At 40.0% G+C, this 16,708-nt stretch overlaps 1 protein-coding gene across 3 annotated transcripts in view; it reads left to right on the top strand.

The window, feature by feature from the left end:
* The first annotated feature begins 588 nt into the window (after window positions 1–588).
* The window catches only part of DNAJB6 (DnaJ heat shock protein family (Hsp40) member B6), a 56,992-nt gene continuing 40,872 nt past the window's right edge, over window positions 589–16,708 (top strand). For all 3 annotated transcript variants that reach the window (XM_039707949.1, XM_039707941.1, XM_039707957.1), the window contains exons 1-5: window positions 589–729; window positions 8,417–8,525; window positions 9,218–9,327; window positions 11,998–12,057; window positions 12,421–12,531. In XM_039707949.1, the coding sequence (XP_039563883.1) occupies window positions 8,461–8,525; window positions 9,218–9,327; window positions 11,998–12,057; window positions 12,421–12,531 (346 nt within the window). In that variant the 5' untranslated portion in view covers window positions 589–729; window positions 8,417–8,460. The remainder of the gene's footprint in view (window positions 730–8,416; window positions 8,526–9,217; window positions 9,328–11,997; window positions 12,058–12,420; window positions 12,532–16,708) is intronic.

Below are 16,708 nucleotides of genomic sequence, written 5' to 3'. Positions count from 1 at the left end.
CGGGCGCTTGGCCGGGCCGCGGTGCTCGGCAGCGGCGTCCCTGGTCCCGGGGCCTGGCGGCGCGGCCCCGGCTGCCGTGAGGGCTCTGCCCGGCCTTGGCGGGGCTCCGGGAGCGCGGGGAGCTCGCGGCTGACTCGGAGCGGGACAAGCCCCGGGACGTTCGGTGCCAGCCCGCGCTGCCGCCTGGCAGAAAAAAATCCCGGATTTCCATTCCTTGCTCACAGCGGTGTCGGTTTCCAGCCTCGTTTCGTTAAACAGAACTTGTCCTTAAGGCGCTTTGTGTCGCAGGGGGCTGCCCTGGCGGCCTGCAGCGGTGTGGTTTTCTCCGCAGTGCCCGAAGGAGCTGGGGTGGCTGCGGAGAGCCGGAGGAAACGGCCTGGAGAGGAGACGGGGAGATTGAGATTGGAGAACGTAAAAGGGTTTCACATTCGGGGGGTCGGGCACTGGAATAGGTTGCCAAGGGAGTCGCTGTCCTTTGGGAGCGCCGGGCTGTGGCGGCTCAGGGGCAGTGGCGGGTTGGGGATGTTTGCACTGGAGGATCTCAGAGGCGTTTTCCAGCCCTGCCGATCCTGAGCCAAACGCGCTGTTCCTGCCCCGATGGAAGCGGTTTCGGTGCGTTCTGCTCCGATTATTGCTCGGGCAGGGGCAGGAGCGAGCTTTGTTGTGGGTGAGGTCGGGTGTTTTGAGCTCGCCGTTGCCAGGTTCCGAGTTGAAAGCTGACACTGGCAGGTAAGGAACACTGTTTGTCCTCAGTGTTTGTTACACTTCAGGGGACAGTGGGCTGGGTTTACGACTCGCGTTCTTGTTTGCACCAACACTTCGTGTTGTGTTGCTGTCTGAGCTTTCCTTGACTGCTGAAAACGTGCTTCAGCCGTGCTGACAGAGGTGTTAGAATCATTCAAAATACTGAACAAATCCGTTCTAAATTGCGGTAATAATAAACTGCTACTTATTTTGACGGGGTAACGTGAAAGGTGCGTTTATAACGTGTAAATGGTTAGGTTTGTGTCATAGCGTAGTCAGTGATCAAACCCAAGAGTTTATAGGGTGTAAAGTGTCAAAAAGTGATAAGAACAAGGTGTTGACACCAGGGGAACAACTGGGATGGAGCAAGGCTCAGTCACTGCTGCCTGCTGACCTTAATTTCTGTTTACTCTTTGGAGATCCTCGCACTCCAGTTAGGGATTTTATGTTCAGCTGGTGATCAAGAGCCTAGTAGTGAAAATACCATTTAGTTTGATGGATTACGTTGCCAAAGAAGATTTGTTTGGACCAACGAGTAAATGTATTTACAGATCTTGTCTCTGTGATTACTTTTTTATTGCAAACAACCAGAATTTTAACTATTGCAGAACACTGGTCTAACTTTGTGTGCTCCCCTTGGTGCCTGTGCTGACTTCTCAGTGGAGAATAAGACTGTGTTGAAAATGGAAGTTAAATTAGTATTAAGTTTTCTTAAATAATCTCTATTGGAATAGAAATTTAAATTGCTGTTTTTATTGGCAGCACTGTTTAGACTGCAGTGCTACTAACAATGTAAACTGAATCTGTAACCTGCAGAGTTCCCCTTGTTCTCCATCGGGCTTGTCTTTTTAGTACTTGTGCTTTCAAACTACAGCGGATTCTTACAGACAGCTTCTCCCTCTGGTATTTTCTTGTCCTTCCCAGACCGATGCAGTTTGCTAATTTATCTTGGCTGGGAAGTGCTTTACTTTCGTGTAACGCTGGACTTTTAGTTAGAGGGCTAATGTGTTTTGCTACTGATTTTTTAAATAGATAAATCGATTTCTTTACCGATTGTATTCTTTTTTTTATCCATTAGCAGTCTTGGGATAACTTAGTTAAATCATCATCATCCTGTGTAGGATGTAGGAGTTCCGGACAGCACACCAGACATAAATCCCAGGTTTTTGGTTGTTGAGCACCCGTGCCGAGCTGGCTGGCGCAGCGAGGTCAGCGAGCGGGGCTTGCGCGGGCCCGGGGGTGTCGCGGCGCGGCCCGGCACGGGCGGGGATGTCCCGCGGTGCGAGCAGCCCCGGCTCCGGGGCACAGCACCGCAGGGACGCTTCCGAGGGAATTCGTTGCTGTAATTTTCGGTTTAGCTGTGGGAGGTTTGTGCTTAAGCGTTGTGCTCCTTAAGTAGGAAGTGCTCCATTTCTCTAATAGCATTTGTAAAGAACCTCCTCAGTTGTGTCCTGGAAACATTTCCTGACAAAGCTTTTCCTTTGTCTTATTCAAGCAATGGAAGGATTAGTGAGAAATTACTTTGCTTTGTCACAACTTGTTGGATCTTGCATATGATGATTGTTTTTTCCAAGAGAGATTTAAAATAAAACTGCAGTTGTGGATCCCAAGTAGTCATATTTCAGTTTAAAAAAAAATTCAGCTTGGCAGCATTTAACACAGATCCTAAATTCCAGCTTAAATTCTATTTTCTCTTGAATGAAATACATTTGAATGGATGTTAGTTTTTCCTTACTTTAGACTTAATGAAATCATTCTGCTTTATTTATTTAAATGCTAGGGAAGAAATAATTCATGCATATGCATTTCACTCCTACAGTTACTAGTTGTAGGTTTTATGTTTTCTGTTTGTTCTGAATACTGAAATCCCACTGATATTAGTGAGGACCGTACTTAACATGGATCTTAAAGGCCATATAGTAAGTTTGAAGCCATTCATAGCTACATTGTAGCCAGTTGTTATTAAAACATTATTTTTTCTGCTTAGAAATATTTTTCTCTCTTAAAATGTAGTTTGAATCCACGACAGCCTATCAACACTCTGAAAAAGAACTTGCTCTTTGCTTTAAGGAAGCTTTTTTTTCCTTTTTCATTTTTGGATTAAATAAAGTTATCATGACTCAAAAACACTTCAGGGGAAATGTGTAGAAACTTTGAACTGTTTTCTTTTCCCTGAAGGATCATCTGATTGCATGTGATTATTTGGCTAAAACTTTCTGGGCCATATCTTTCAGTTGAGGCTTTCACCATTTTTAATTGCTTAATAATATGCAGATCATCTATTTTTTAAGATAAGATACAAATTTTACTTTGTATAAAATAGCCTTTTATGGTTAGTTTTCAGGAGAGTGACAGTGTTGCAGATATTTGTGACACAATTCCAAATTTGGACACCTGAGTTGTTTTGGAAAAGTGCTCCTTTGCTTCAAGGAAAGATCATGAATAAGTCCCTTTTTATCAGAGATCAGATGGATAAGCAGGAGAGTCTCAGCCAAGGGAGTGAGGGTGGCCTGTTGACTGATCAACATCCTTTCCTGGTTTTTGTGAGCCAGTTTACATTTCTTTCACAGATGAAGATTTTGGATTTCTTCTGTTTCCATTTTTTGGTTGGTTCACTCTTTTTTAATGGTTTCTTGCTTGTTGCCCTCTCTGGGCTTTGCATGTGCCAGGCAGCAGACAGACCAAGCCCTGTAATTCTGCCAGAGTTGTGTCTTGCTGCCCTGGGGAGGAGGGGAGTGGACAGGATTCTTTGTAGCTCCCTGCCTTAGGGGCTGAGGGTTACAGGTGTCTCTTGTTGGCTGTGGTGGAGTTTTATTGTTGCTGGCTTTTCTGCACTGGAACATGAACTGCAAGGTAAAGCAGTCGGCCCAGCTGCCTTCTCCCTGTGTGAACTGGTGTCATAATAACAACTGTATCCAGATCCACTCTGCTGTCTGACATACAAGCAGGATGTTTGCTGTAAACATGAGATTAAACTAAGCTTTTTGGAATGTGCATTTTATTAAACTCATCTCCTGGGGATACTGAGGGAGTATTAAAATAATGAGCATAAACATGGCTATTTAAGTACATTGTATTAATTTAAATTATATGGTAAATTGACATTTTTCCATGAAAGAATAAATTTCAGGAGCCTGTGAAGGTAAACTGTTTTAAACAGTTTTTCTAAGCTTAGGTAAGTAAAAGTATTGAAATACTGGAGTTATTAATGTGCTTTAGTCTACACTGTGTATGTGTAAGTGGGAGGAAAAAATTAATGCTGGTGCCTTGTTTAAATCTATTTGTCAGGCTTATTAATCACAAAACTTACACAGGTTTTCTTGCTTTGTGTTCTTGCACTCATAGGTAATTATTTGTTCCTTAGCATTCTTACTCTTAATTTTTTTTTCTGGTAGACTGTGGGAATTTTTATGTTAGCACAGTGAATTTCTGTGAGTTCAGTCAAAGTGAACTGGGATTCAGAGCAGGGTGTTTGTTCCTTCGAGCTGACAGCAGGATGCAATCCTTCAGTGAAGTCCATGGAAAGCAGGCAGGTGCTGGCACCTGGGTGGCTGTGGGACTTGCAGAGGATGTTGATGAGTGCCTGCTCTGTGAGCTCTGTGAATCAGGAGTTTGGAACTCCATCCTGCTCTCCAGGTGACTGCTGGAGTCACTAAGCTCGAGCTGTTCTGGCGTCTTTGAGGACTCTCTGTGCTGCCCGTTGCTTCATGGCCAGAAATAGATAACTTTTTCTGACTAAGCTGACTGCAAAGGTCGCATGCCCCTTGCTGTCTGAATTCCCTCCTGGCTGCTCTAAAGAATTTCTTGTTTGGATGCTTTCCCCCATCCGTATTTAGTTAGGGGTGCTGCTTTGTCATCCCTGCTGCTTGTTTGTCTGATTACTTGCTTTTCTCTGTCATCTGATCTTGTAAAAGTTTGGAGCTCTCTACATACCTGTCTTCTGCAATGCTTCTCGTGCTTTTTGTGTAACTGAGGACTGTACAGAGAGTTTGAGCCAGGCTCTGGGTGGCTCTGGCTGAGCTGTGTGGGGAGGGCCTGGGCATGTGGCTCTGCCACTTGCCTTGAGCCAGTAGTTCAGGGCCACTGCTCTGTAAACCAGAACAAAGCTGCCATCTGCTGTGATGCCTGAGAAATCTATAAACTGTGGAAATGTTTTGTTCACATAAACATTTGCCTGTTTGATTTTCATGCCCCAAAGAAGGAGCTGGAGTAGCTGATAGCACACTGTAAGCATGATGCAGTTCCCAGCTCAGGGAACTACAGATTTTTGTGAGCAAACATGAAGGCCATGAAACATCTCCTTTCAGCTGGTTTATTTTTTTTTTTTGGCTTGTCTTTTCTTCTGAAATTTTGAAGATTTTCTGTGGATGGAGGCAGGAAATCAGCTAATGTGAGCTGACTTTGTCCTGGCTTTACAAAAAACTCTAAAAACTCTAATTAGGCAATTAATGAGCCTTGCTTGTATATTTGGAGACAAATTATTTGACAGATTGTGTGCTTGGAGAAGATTTTTGTCATGTCATTGTGATTAGGACAGTTGGGTAGTTTCTTGCAGGGAGGTATATGGTTTGCATCTTTGAAACATTTAGGCATTTTCACCATGCACATTCCTACTAGCCTTAAAAGTACCAATTTATTTTTTTTTTTAATTGGCCATCTTCTGTTTTTAAGTCAATGGCCATCCATATTTTGCTTTATTATAAGCTGATGGTGGCTGTTTTCTTGAGTGAATATTTTAAATAATTCTGTCCTGAAAAGATTGCAGATGGAGGTCTTTTTAGTTTGTGAATATTGTTGATATTTTGGGCGAGGGGGGTTTTGTGGGTGTTGTGGTGTTTTTTTGTCCAGCTGTTGAGGGGCTAAATACGAGCTGACTTTTTGTTTCTTTAGCTGGACAAAAGAAGCTGCAGATTTTTTTTCTTGTAAATATTTTAAAAACCTTTTTACATACAGAAAGTTTCTATGATAATGACTGAAGTTTTCAGCAGTACAGTTTATGCTTTATGACAACTAGCAGATAGAAATAACAGGATATCAGAGATGAATGCTTCCTGTCACCTGACTTTGGTGACACTTTGATTAGGAGAAGGAGAATATTAAGAATTTTTCTTTCTTTCTTTAGAAGGTTTCTGGCTTGTTTTAATTCCAGACTTTATACTAGTGACAAGTAAAAACTGAGCAGTGACACTCACTAGAGACAGAATATGCAATCCCCATACATTTCTTTGAAAGAAATAATTTCTCTGTCTTGAAGGAGTAGCTGCTTAGGGTCACAGTTATCTGTTAAGAGGTGATCATGTTGCTTCAGCTTTGTTTTTTTGTCCCAACTTCAAGCTTCTGTTATCTAGGATATATAGTGTTTATATTGAATCTGAACTTCACAGATCTGCAACATTGCTTTTAAACAAGCAGGAAAGTTTTAAAAAAATACTGTGTTGAAATCAGTATGACTGCCTGCATGCACAAAGTTCACTAGGAAAAGATGTGATTTATTTTTTACACCTAAGTTGCTTTTCCTAGTTAGAAACTTGAGTTTTAAGTTTTCCCTCTAAGATAGGTACCAGAATTGGGAGGAGGGCTAATGAAAATCTTGTAATAAGAAAAGGAGAGTATGGAAAGAATACTTAGTATTGTGGTGTCTGCTCTTGTTCTGTGGCTTCTTGCTGTTTGCTTACTAGTTTTAGGCTCGTCTCTCTTGTTAGGAGGGACCTCTAGACTTAAGCTTGACTCATGCTGGATTCCCTCCTTCTGATTTCTCTTTACAAACGATGTGTTCCATGTGTGCTGTTGTTCATGAGGGTGGCTGTGGGATTTGATAACACACTTAACCATACTGGCTTTGCTCCTCGCCTCTGTGTTCACAGAGCTGTGCTAATTGTTGTGTGGGAAACAGCAAAACTAGAGAGGCCAGTTGATAGCAAATATCCTGGGATATTTTTGGTAATCTGCATGTTTACATATTGAACCCTGCCATTAGTATATTATTATTGGCATTCTTAATTTTAATGTGTATCCCCCAACTTCCTTTGGTGTTGGTCACAGTATTAACTATACCCTTATGGGTTTTTTTTGATGTGGAGATTTCTTCAAAGGGCTATTTACTTGCTGCACTTCAATTTTGTGTTTGTGGGACTGTATGGTTAAGTGGATTGCTAAAACCAGGCAAGTTTTAAACACGTGGGTCCTCCAATACATTTGCTTCTGTAAGTAGTTTGGAGAGGGGAGGAAGCATGGCAGGGTATCTCTTAAACTGGTTTTGCCATTTGAGGAAATGTGTGTGTAACCATAATCCATAATTAAAGTTAATTAAGCTTTAACCTACAGCAGGAACATATTTTGAAGATGTACCAATTTATTTTAAAAGGAAGTCTTTTTTCAGTGCTTATATCCCAGAATGTTGAAAGATACATGTAAAAGTAGTACAATAAATTGATTGCAGAATATTTCACTAGGCTACATCATACTTGTTTCTTTCAGCATTTATGGGAAAGAAAAGGAAACTGAGACTGCCGGGGCTAAAATGAAAAATGCTGAATGACTTGAGAGGGGAAAGGTTATTTGTTATTTCAATGAATTTTTGTTCTTGATGCAGAAGATAAGAAAATGTGACTAATACCTTACTGTATTATGTTCTGAGAGTATTTAAGTGACTTTCCCTGCAACAACTTGATAACTACTGGTAAAGGTCACTGTTTCCTTGTTCCTTAAATTGAAACAAACCAGCAGCAGTAGGATGGAAAGGGGCTTGGAAGTTTTGCTAGAATGGAGTTTTTTTAATGGTGGAGAGAAGGGCAGCATTGCATGAAGACATGTAACATTATTGAAAATTTTTAGAAAGGTTCTTTCATCTTAGAGTAATTTAGTTGGAGTAATGGTCAGTGTAACTGTTCCTTGTAATTACTCCCTGATGTTGACAAGAAACTGCCAATATTTAAATTGCTTTTTTAACTTCTAGGTTTCTCAGGACTCCTGTGCTAACTGTTCTTTTATACTAACAAACACTGGGTGCCTCTGCACTTGAGTTGGTTGGTTACCTTGCAGTTGGAGCAGTCTTGCCTGGCTATATGCTTCTCCTGGTAAATGTAAAGGAGGCAAATGGTATTCAGTGGCTTTGGCAACATGCACATTTTTGTCAGAGTCTGAGTACAAGAAAGGCTTTTTTGACTCATTAAGATTGAGTTTTAAATTTCCAAGACCTGCACAAACATTGCTTTTCTGAAGGGAGCATGTCAGTGGAAGTAATGTTCTGAAGAACAGATGTGAAAGATGGATCCCTTTGTTTATGCCCATATGTGCTTTAGACATGACAGGTGTCATAGATAACAGGTGAACTTTTGCATTCAGAGTTATTAATATCTACATCAAAACTGTGATCCAGATGCCCTTCTTAAAATACTGACTAAATTTAGCTTATCAGTCTAATCTGTTTCAGGAACTGCTATATATCTTTTGTGTTTGTGTACTGTGTTTCAGTGGGATTAAAGAACATAAAAATCCGAATTAAAGTAATTGTTAAAGTAAAGCAGTTTTCTCTTTTGGGGTTTGGAGCATCTGAACTTTGTCGTTCTTCGGTCAGGTTTGATACAAGGCTGTACCAGGCTCCTGCCTGACTTTTATGCGGTAGCAGTACTGGACAAGCTTCATTTACAAGTTGTTGTTGTTGTTGTTACAGGACTGGAAAGACTCGGCTGTTGTTACCACAAGAACTCCTGAAACATGGTGGATTATTATGAAGTTCTGGGAGTGCAGAAGCATGCCTCAGCAGAGGATATCAAAAAAGCGTGAGTGTCACTGCTGTAGATGTTATGGATTTTAAGGGACAGATATAATTACATGGGTTTTGGATTCACACTTCTTGTCTTCCTGTGTTCTTTTGCAAATTCCTGGACATGCTACTTTATCAACTCAAATGTTTGGATGATTGCAAAGCCCATCAACCTGGGGACAGGCTTAGCTTTGCCCCTCTAAGTAAGAAGTTATGAACATTTAGCCTACAATGTTTCATTTGAGGATAGGAATTGTGTGCAGGTGTGGCTGTCAAAGCAGGCATTGATGCTAGGATGTTACAGTCAGTGTGTTCTTGGAGCTTTATCAACTTCTAACGTACCAGATCCTTCTTGATGCTTCCCTTGGTTGGTTGTAGTACTCAGTAATTACAGAGCTCTAAGGAGAGGCCCACAGCAGAGATACTTTGGAATGTTTTGCTTAGGTCTTGCAGATGTTGATCATCAGAAATGAACAAGAGTCATTTCAGAAAAAATAAGGAACCCCAGACCTGCTTTCTAATTTAAAACGTATCTGAGTAGGTGGTTCTTTGTGTACCTGCAGGTTGGTCCCAGATGCAAGATACTGAGCACCAGGGGTTTCTTATTTCAATCCCTGACAACCTGTTTAACCTGACAACATTGTGTTTATTTGTATAGCATATTCTGTTATTTCAGAGTAAAATATCTTTTGTTTTCCTTCCACTCAGGTACCGTAAATTGGCACTGAAATGGCACCCTGATAAAAATCCAGACAACAAGGATGAGGCAGAACGGCAATTCAAGCAAGTAGCTGAGGCTTATGAGGTCTTGTCAGATGGTAGGTATTTCAAAAGGGCTCTTGAACTGCCTGTGTCCTGGGGATAAGACTGAAAGTGTTGATCTGTGATGCTTTGAAGGGATATTGTAATTTTAGTTCACCATCCAACTTGACTACTTCCTTTTTAAAAGCAAGGAAAGAGAAAGATGCTTGCAGATAAGACAGAATAAGCAGAAATATTGAAACAAAAATTTCAGGATCTCTCTAGATAGGTAATCAAACTACTAGAAACTGAAAGTCAGTGTCTGCTAGACATTTCTGTAGAGACTTCTGTGAATCCCAAGATTAATTTTGTGTTAGCAGGTGAGGCCAGTGTTACTGTCAGTATAGAGGTATTGTGTTTATCCTCTAAAGTCAGGCTAGACCAACTCTGAAGTATCCATTGTTGGGCCTACATCTTCTGGTTTTTGTAACAGTAAACTAGTCTTGACAAAACCCAAGCATACTGTAAACCTTGCTGAAATCTTGAATTTCATTTGAGTGAATTCTGTAAATTCAGTCATCTGTGATACTAAAGCTAGTGTTTATTTTGAATTGTTCTGAAAGAGGTGTTTAGCCTGACCTGTGTAGTGCAGGAATGCAGTTTACAGTTCACCCATGTCTTTTTCCTTGAAGAGTATCATTAACTTTTGCCCAGTGTTCTGACAAAAGCAGCCTGAATCATAACAAAGTGATTTAAGCTACTTTGATTATTTTCCTCTGTAATTGACTGCAGCTGTCTATATGCTATTTCTGAAGTGTCCTTGATTTCACCTGAGACAGGGAGCATGGGAAAGCTATATTTAAAGCTCTAGCAGCATCTAGATTACCTCTCAGAGTTCAGCCTGATTTAGTGAGCTGCAGTCTTGTACACTGTGTTTCTTTGCTTGGTTTTGATTCTTAATTAACAGGGGAGAAAAAGAACTTAATTTATCATTAGTTCATTGTATACTTGTCTTTTAGAGTACTTTATCCTTCTTAAGCTAATTTTTTTTGAGCAGGATAAAAATAGGATACTGGTCTGGTTGTTAAACAGATCTCTAAGTTCTTTGGAAACAGTACAGTGCTAGAATTTTAGAACAGCTTCTAAAAGTGCTGCCAGTTTTTGGATCTATGCCAGATCCTAAGTTACTGGTGTCTTAACAATCATTTGTGCAGCAGGGATACCAGAATCCTGAGCCCAGTGGTTGAGAGGCAGTCAAATGCTCTGCAAACCTAATGAAATTTTCTGACACCATTACAAGCTTGAATGATGACAGATTTTTGGCAGAAGAATAGTTTTGTAAGGGATTACATAAGCAAAAAAAATACTGAAATTGGGTGATCATTGAACACACTTCCCTTGTGGGAAACCTTGTGGTTTCAAAAATGGAATATTTTTCAAGATGAATTTTGGTTTTTGTGAGCCCTCAGAGCACCCTTGCTGTTTCCTGCCCATGACAGTTTATCTACCTTGCTGCTTGCTTCTTCATAATCTCATGGGTGGATTAACCTCCTTTCTTTAAAAACTGCTGTCTAGAAAGGCAGTACAGATAATGTATCAAGCTTTGGGGATGTGTCTGTTTGTGAACCTATTGCAAGCTCCTGTTATTTGAGATGATAACCATTACATAAAATTTTAATTCCTGTTAGTCAGAAGTATTTTACTTTCCAGCATCTTTTTGTGGTAACTGCATGTTCTTTCAGTGATGCTGTTTAAATTTTAAAACCATCTTTCACTGAAGAGATTCCACTGGGAAAAGCATAATAATATTAAGAGAATAAAATCAAATGCCCTGATTGGTTTTTGACTGATATTTCCACAACAGTGCAGGCAAAGTGAGCAGTCTGTCTGCCTCTTTAAGGTCTTCAGGCTCCCATCCAGTACCAAAGTGCCATCTGATCTTGTGCAATAGAATTCATTTTTCTCTCCTTTCTCATGAATACTGTCTGGTCTGCAATGAAATTAATGTCATTCCATGCCTTCTAAAATAATAGAGAGGCAGCAGTTTGAGTCACATCCTTCCATGGCACTTTGGAACATCACTTCATTCTCCATTCCATTTCCCACAATTAAGCCAGCAGAAGTGGTTATAATTAATTTTAGGGGTTTGCAGTCATTCCTATAAACACTGATCTTCTGTTCTCATAACCTCCACACAATGGGCTTGGCCTTGTGCAAGAAAAGGAAAAGAGGCAATGGTCAAAGTTAGCAAATGGGATAGAAGGAAGGGAATGCTTGAGCACTGGAACTGCTCTCCAAAGAGCCTGTAGAATTCTTATCTCAGAAACTGATGCCATCAGGGCTTTGTTCAGGCAAGATGTGATCAACTTTACAATTAGACTTGTGTGGGGGAGCAGGTTGAAGTCCAGAGGTCTTTCACAGCCTTAAAGCTTTTCATGGTAGCTGTGCAAAGAAGAAATCTGCCATATTCTTCTTAAAGGCAAATTTCTATTTTCTTAAACCAGATTTTTTCTCATACATCAGGACTGGACTTTCTACAACTTACTGGTCTTAAGTTTGAAGTTCAGTAACTATTCTTCCTGAACTAAATTGCTTTGGCAGTTCTTGTTGAAGATGCTCAGCCAGATCTTCCTTAAATAAACTAGCTTTGAGAAGATCCTTAACTGAGAATGCTGGTTAAGTGTTTTTATTTTTTCACAAAACCAACGAACCTGTTTACTGACATGATGTACATCTTCTCCTTGTAGCTAAAAAACGTGACATCTATGACAGATATGGAAAAGAAGGCCTAATAAATGGAGGTGGAGGTATGTTGACAACCAGCAGCTTTTTGCTTTCTCTATTTTCTGCACCTTCTTTTCAAGACAGGAATCTAGAAATGCCTGTACTAGGCCCTAAAATTTAGTCTTCTAAAAATCAAGATTGCAATTATTTTACAGCTTTTTTTAGTTATTATGAAAGGTATTACTGTTATGTGAAAACAGAGAAACTATTATAAAAAGTAATGAAGTAATGTGTGTACTGAAGTTAAATGATATCTGAAAGAGAAATTATGGAAATTTTTTATGTTTTTAGATGATTCAAGTACCCTGTAGACCTGAACTTTCTTATAAGTAAGAATATGTGAAGGTAACTGAAATTTAACTTTTTTCCTTTTTTTTTGTTTGCAGGTGGAAATCATCATGATAATCCATTTGATTTTGGATTTACATTCCGCAACCCAGATGATGTCTTCAGGGAGTTTTTTGGTGGAAGGGACCCCTTTTCATTTGACTTCTTCGGTAAGTGATCCCCTGGTTTTAGTTACATGTATCTAAGGTGTGGCTAAAACTTTACTCTTACAAAACAAACATAGCTAATGTAGTTTTATTAGAAATAGTTCTGAAAATGAGGCAAACAAATGGTATTCTGTGTTACATTTGAAATTTTTGTTTCATACCTGTTTCTTGGTTAATTTTATAGTACAGAACAGGTAGGGCTTGCCAATTAACGTTTTGTTGGAAGGCCTGGTTTGCCAAACCATAAAATTATGTCTGCCATGTCTCTAAGTTGAAAGGAAATCACATTCAACAGAAAAAGTGCATACTGGAATTTTCTCTTGAGAATTTGAGCAGGCTAACTTAGTCTGTTGATTTCTCTCTTTTGATCTGTAAATAAATGAAAAAAATAAAACTTTGAGAGCTTCTGAACTGGACAGCTTAACTGTAACTGTTACACCTTAACTGTCCGTGTGAACTTGTGTTCCAGCAGGACTGATTTTCTTCTGTCAGAATAGGAACAGTTGCATGCATAATCTAGACACTCCAAATTCATGTCACTTGCTTGCTTGGGGTATAGAACCTTTAGAGACTCAGATAAATAATTATTGAGGCCTGAATTCTTCATTTAGGAAGCATTCATTAAAGGAAGCAATATGTGATAAAAGTAATCTTTTTGCCCTCATACTGAAGGTCTTCTTGCTAGCTCTAGTGAAGGTCTTTTCAGAGGTGCTCTGATTCTTATGCAATCTCTGTGTGTGTTCAACTCAGCAAAATGCTGACCTATAAAGCAGAACAGATCCTGTGCTCAGTATTTACTGTGAGAAAGTTCCATACTGAAAACTGTAAGAAGTGTACTTGAAAAACCAGGCTTTCTTCCTGTTCAGTATGTAGATATTGATTTAGCTCTGTAATAATGTTTGTATATGTTTTAATATTTTTATAAGTAATTTATTGTCTTTGGCAGCATTAAAAAGGTAGTTCAGATCAGATTTTAATTCTGTCTTTCTCTGGTTTGCTATTTCAGGATCATCAGCTGTTAGATGACTAATGAAGGATTAGAAAGGGGGTTGAAGGGCTAGAGGTTGAATGCAGTAGAATGGTAGTTGATGAATTAGATGAGTAGCTAGAGCAAGAATCTGGTAGAAGATAGGCAGCTGAACTGGGCAGCTGGATCCAGTGTGAAATCAGCTATGAGTAGGAAAGGGAAGATTGGAGGAAATTTCTAGCAAAATACTGATGAGTGGAATGGGCTCTGAACTGTGTAAATGCAACTTCTTCACAGTCTGCAGCAGAATAAGAATTTTAGGAAGTGCTAGACAAGGATTTCAATTTAGATGAGTGATCTCAGCACTGGTTAGGACACATCTGGAGTACTGGGTTCACTTCTGGGCTCCACAGTAGAAGAAACAGAGCTACTGGATAGAGTCCAGAGAAGAGCCAATAAGATGATTACAGGAGCTTCTCTCACATGAAGAACAGGTTGGGAGAATTGCTGGAATTGTTCAGTATAGAGAAAGCTCAGGGTGAGAGTCTCACCAGTGCATTGGGAAGGGAGTTGAGAGGTCAGAGGCAATGACCACAAATGGAAACACAGAAATCTCTGCCTGAACTTAAGGTAGCTCAACTGTACTGTGAGGGCAGCAGTGTTGGAGCAGGTTGTCCAGAGAGGTTGTGGAATCTCCGTGTTTGGAGATAGCCAGAAGGCATGTGGAGTGGTCCTGGAAATCCCACTCCAGTAGATCCTGTTTGAGCAGGGGATTGCACTGGATGAGCTCTAGAGGTCCTTGTCAAACTCAGTTTTTTGTGATTGTGTGGTAGAAAACTTGGAAAAATCTGAGCAAGATGTTGAGTAGGAAGCTAGTGTGGAGGAGCTGGGAGAGAGTGTTCAGTTCTTCCGTTTATTTTTTAATTGAAGATCTATTAAACGAAATAGTTGGTTCTCAATCAAATATCTTTATAGTAAATTGTATAGGTGAGATGCTACTAGTGGGAGACTGACATAGGCTCTGTTTGATTTTGATTTGATTTACTTCATCAAGACTAGCAGAAGACTTAACTTGCTGCCTCTGAAGATGTCAGTATTCATGATTAACCTTAAAGCCATGAAGTTTAGTTCTGCTGTTAAGTAAATGATAGGCTTAGAGAAAGCTGAGGCCCTGCCTTTTGGGTTCCTTAGAAGGAGGGCTGTCCAGCACAGTGCACAGAGCTGTGCAGCTTATCAGATGGAAGTACCACTGCTGCCAGTGTTCCTTGGGATACTGCAGCTGCAATAGCCCTTCCTGTGGAGGCTGTGATCCGTCTTGCCTTGGGCATCAGTGCGCTTAACCACGTACCTCTGCACTAGTGACCTAGAGAGACATTCTCCCCCTGCTTAACACACAGATTTATTTATTTATTCAGAAGCAGGTTACCTACTTCATGTATTGATCACTGCCTTTGTCAGCTGGAAGATAAGAGCACTGAGCAGAGGCTCTGCTTCTTGCCAAGGTGCTGGCAGTGGCAGCAGTGTTGTGTGCACTCCAATTAATGAAAACTAATTGTTCCTAAGTGCCTCTCTATTTCATGTGGATGGTTGCAGTGTCAGTGACCAGGGGCCTAAAACCCTCAGTTAAGCTTTGGATTTTGAGCATAAGCTCCTGAAATTTTTCTAGTTTGAAGTGGGCACCTTTTTTTTCTTTAAGATGTTTAAGACATTCTCTAATATGGCTAATTGTGACTCCAGATAATTTTTTTTCACAAATTTCTGTAACAAGTATTTTCATTTGGTCTTTGCAAATACATGAATATTTCAAGATGGTACAACATAGAAATATGTGTACTTTCATCTGAATATAGTGCATTTTGTAATTTCAAAAACTAGCAGTAGAATTGCATGTATAGCATGAATATTTGCATTGGTGAACTGCAGCCCTTATAGGTTCTGCTAGGTTGAAACACTAATGAAACAGTTCTGTCTTGAATAATAAGAGAATTTATCTTCTAAAAATGAGGAGTTTTCAACTTGTTGATGAGTTTTCTGTGGAATTAGTGACTTCTTAAGGAGCTACTCAGGTTATAATTGATATTCTAAGCCACTGAGGTCATGTTTTCTAAAAATGTGTGCTGGTGGAATCAAAGATGACGTTGAATAAATACTTTAATACATTTGTACTTTTTATGCAGTTTGAAGTGGCATGTAGTGAAGCCCACAGAATGCAGGTGGGACTCTCTATATCCTGATTGTCATTGAGTATGTAAAGAGCAGCATTCATATGCATAATTCCTGTAAATTTATGGATTTGAAGAATTTCTGAAATGGTGCTATGAATTCAGTCTGTTCAACTACTGAACTATACTGCACTGCTCTTGCAGTTACAGAAAGTTTTCTTTATAAATGGAGGCATCTTTATTCATCTGTAGAAAAGAGGAGAATATAGATTTTTAAATGATGAGTCCCTTCAGACTTTTCAAATGAAAACATGTAATACTGTTGGAGACAGCTCTGAACACTTCCAGATGGAGCAAAGTTAATGTTAGGTGCTGTGTGTTGCACTGGAGACAGTCACAGATTATTTTCACTGTTTTTTTCCAGGCAAATTCTTTGTAACTCTAGGGATACATGAAGGCAAGTACTTTTAAAAACTTGATCTGGTCCTATGACAGATGCTTAGCTCTTACTCTGAAATTTGTGGGCTTGCTCTTTGTGGCACATGGTTACAGCAGTGAGTATTCCTGGTGAGCTCTCTTAGGGATAGTTTTTAGCCTCTGACATATGGATGGATGCTGATCCTTGTGGCAGGAAGAAAAGTTGGTGCTTCCTATGCAGCACTACACTTTGCATTGCAAAGTACTGCCTTGGAATAGCAGTGATCTGCTCTTCAGTCTGTCCCATACACCTCTGGCTTTGTGACTCTTTACTCTTAATGAAAGGGTTGGTTTTTCATGTCAGTGTACTTAAACTTTTATACTTCAGCTATATCCTACTCCATTTATGGAGTATAGCGATATCCTACTTTATTTATAGCTATATCCTACTCCGTGTGATGCTTACCTTGGTTTGATATGTGTTCCTTGTGTTTTATTTGTATTTTACGTGTAAACTTTTTTCTTCTGTAATTTTAACAGTCCACAGGAGGGAAAGGTCCCAGTCTTACCACTGGTAATGGAAGTGTATTGATGAAAGACTGCTGCTGCAGGCTGAGGAACAGAAATTGATGTG

This window comes from Passer montanus, unplaced genomic scaffold (genome assembly GCF_014805655.1).
Source record: "Passer montanus isolate IOZ18808 unplaced genomic scaffold, ASM1480565v1 scaffold10, whole genome shotgun sequence".
Taxonomy (NCBI): domain Eukaryota; kingdom Metazoa; phylum Chordata; class Aves; order Passeriformes; family Passeridae; genus Passer; species Passer montanus.
Note: the sequence above shows the minus strand (reverse complement) of the source record. Positions and strands in the feature narration are given on the sequence as shown.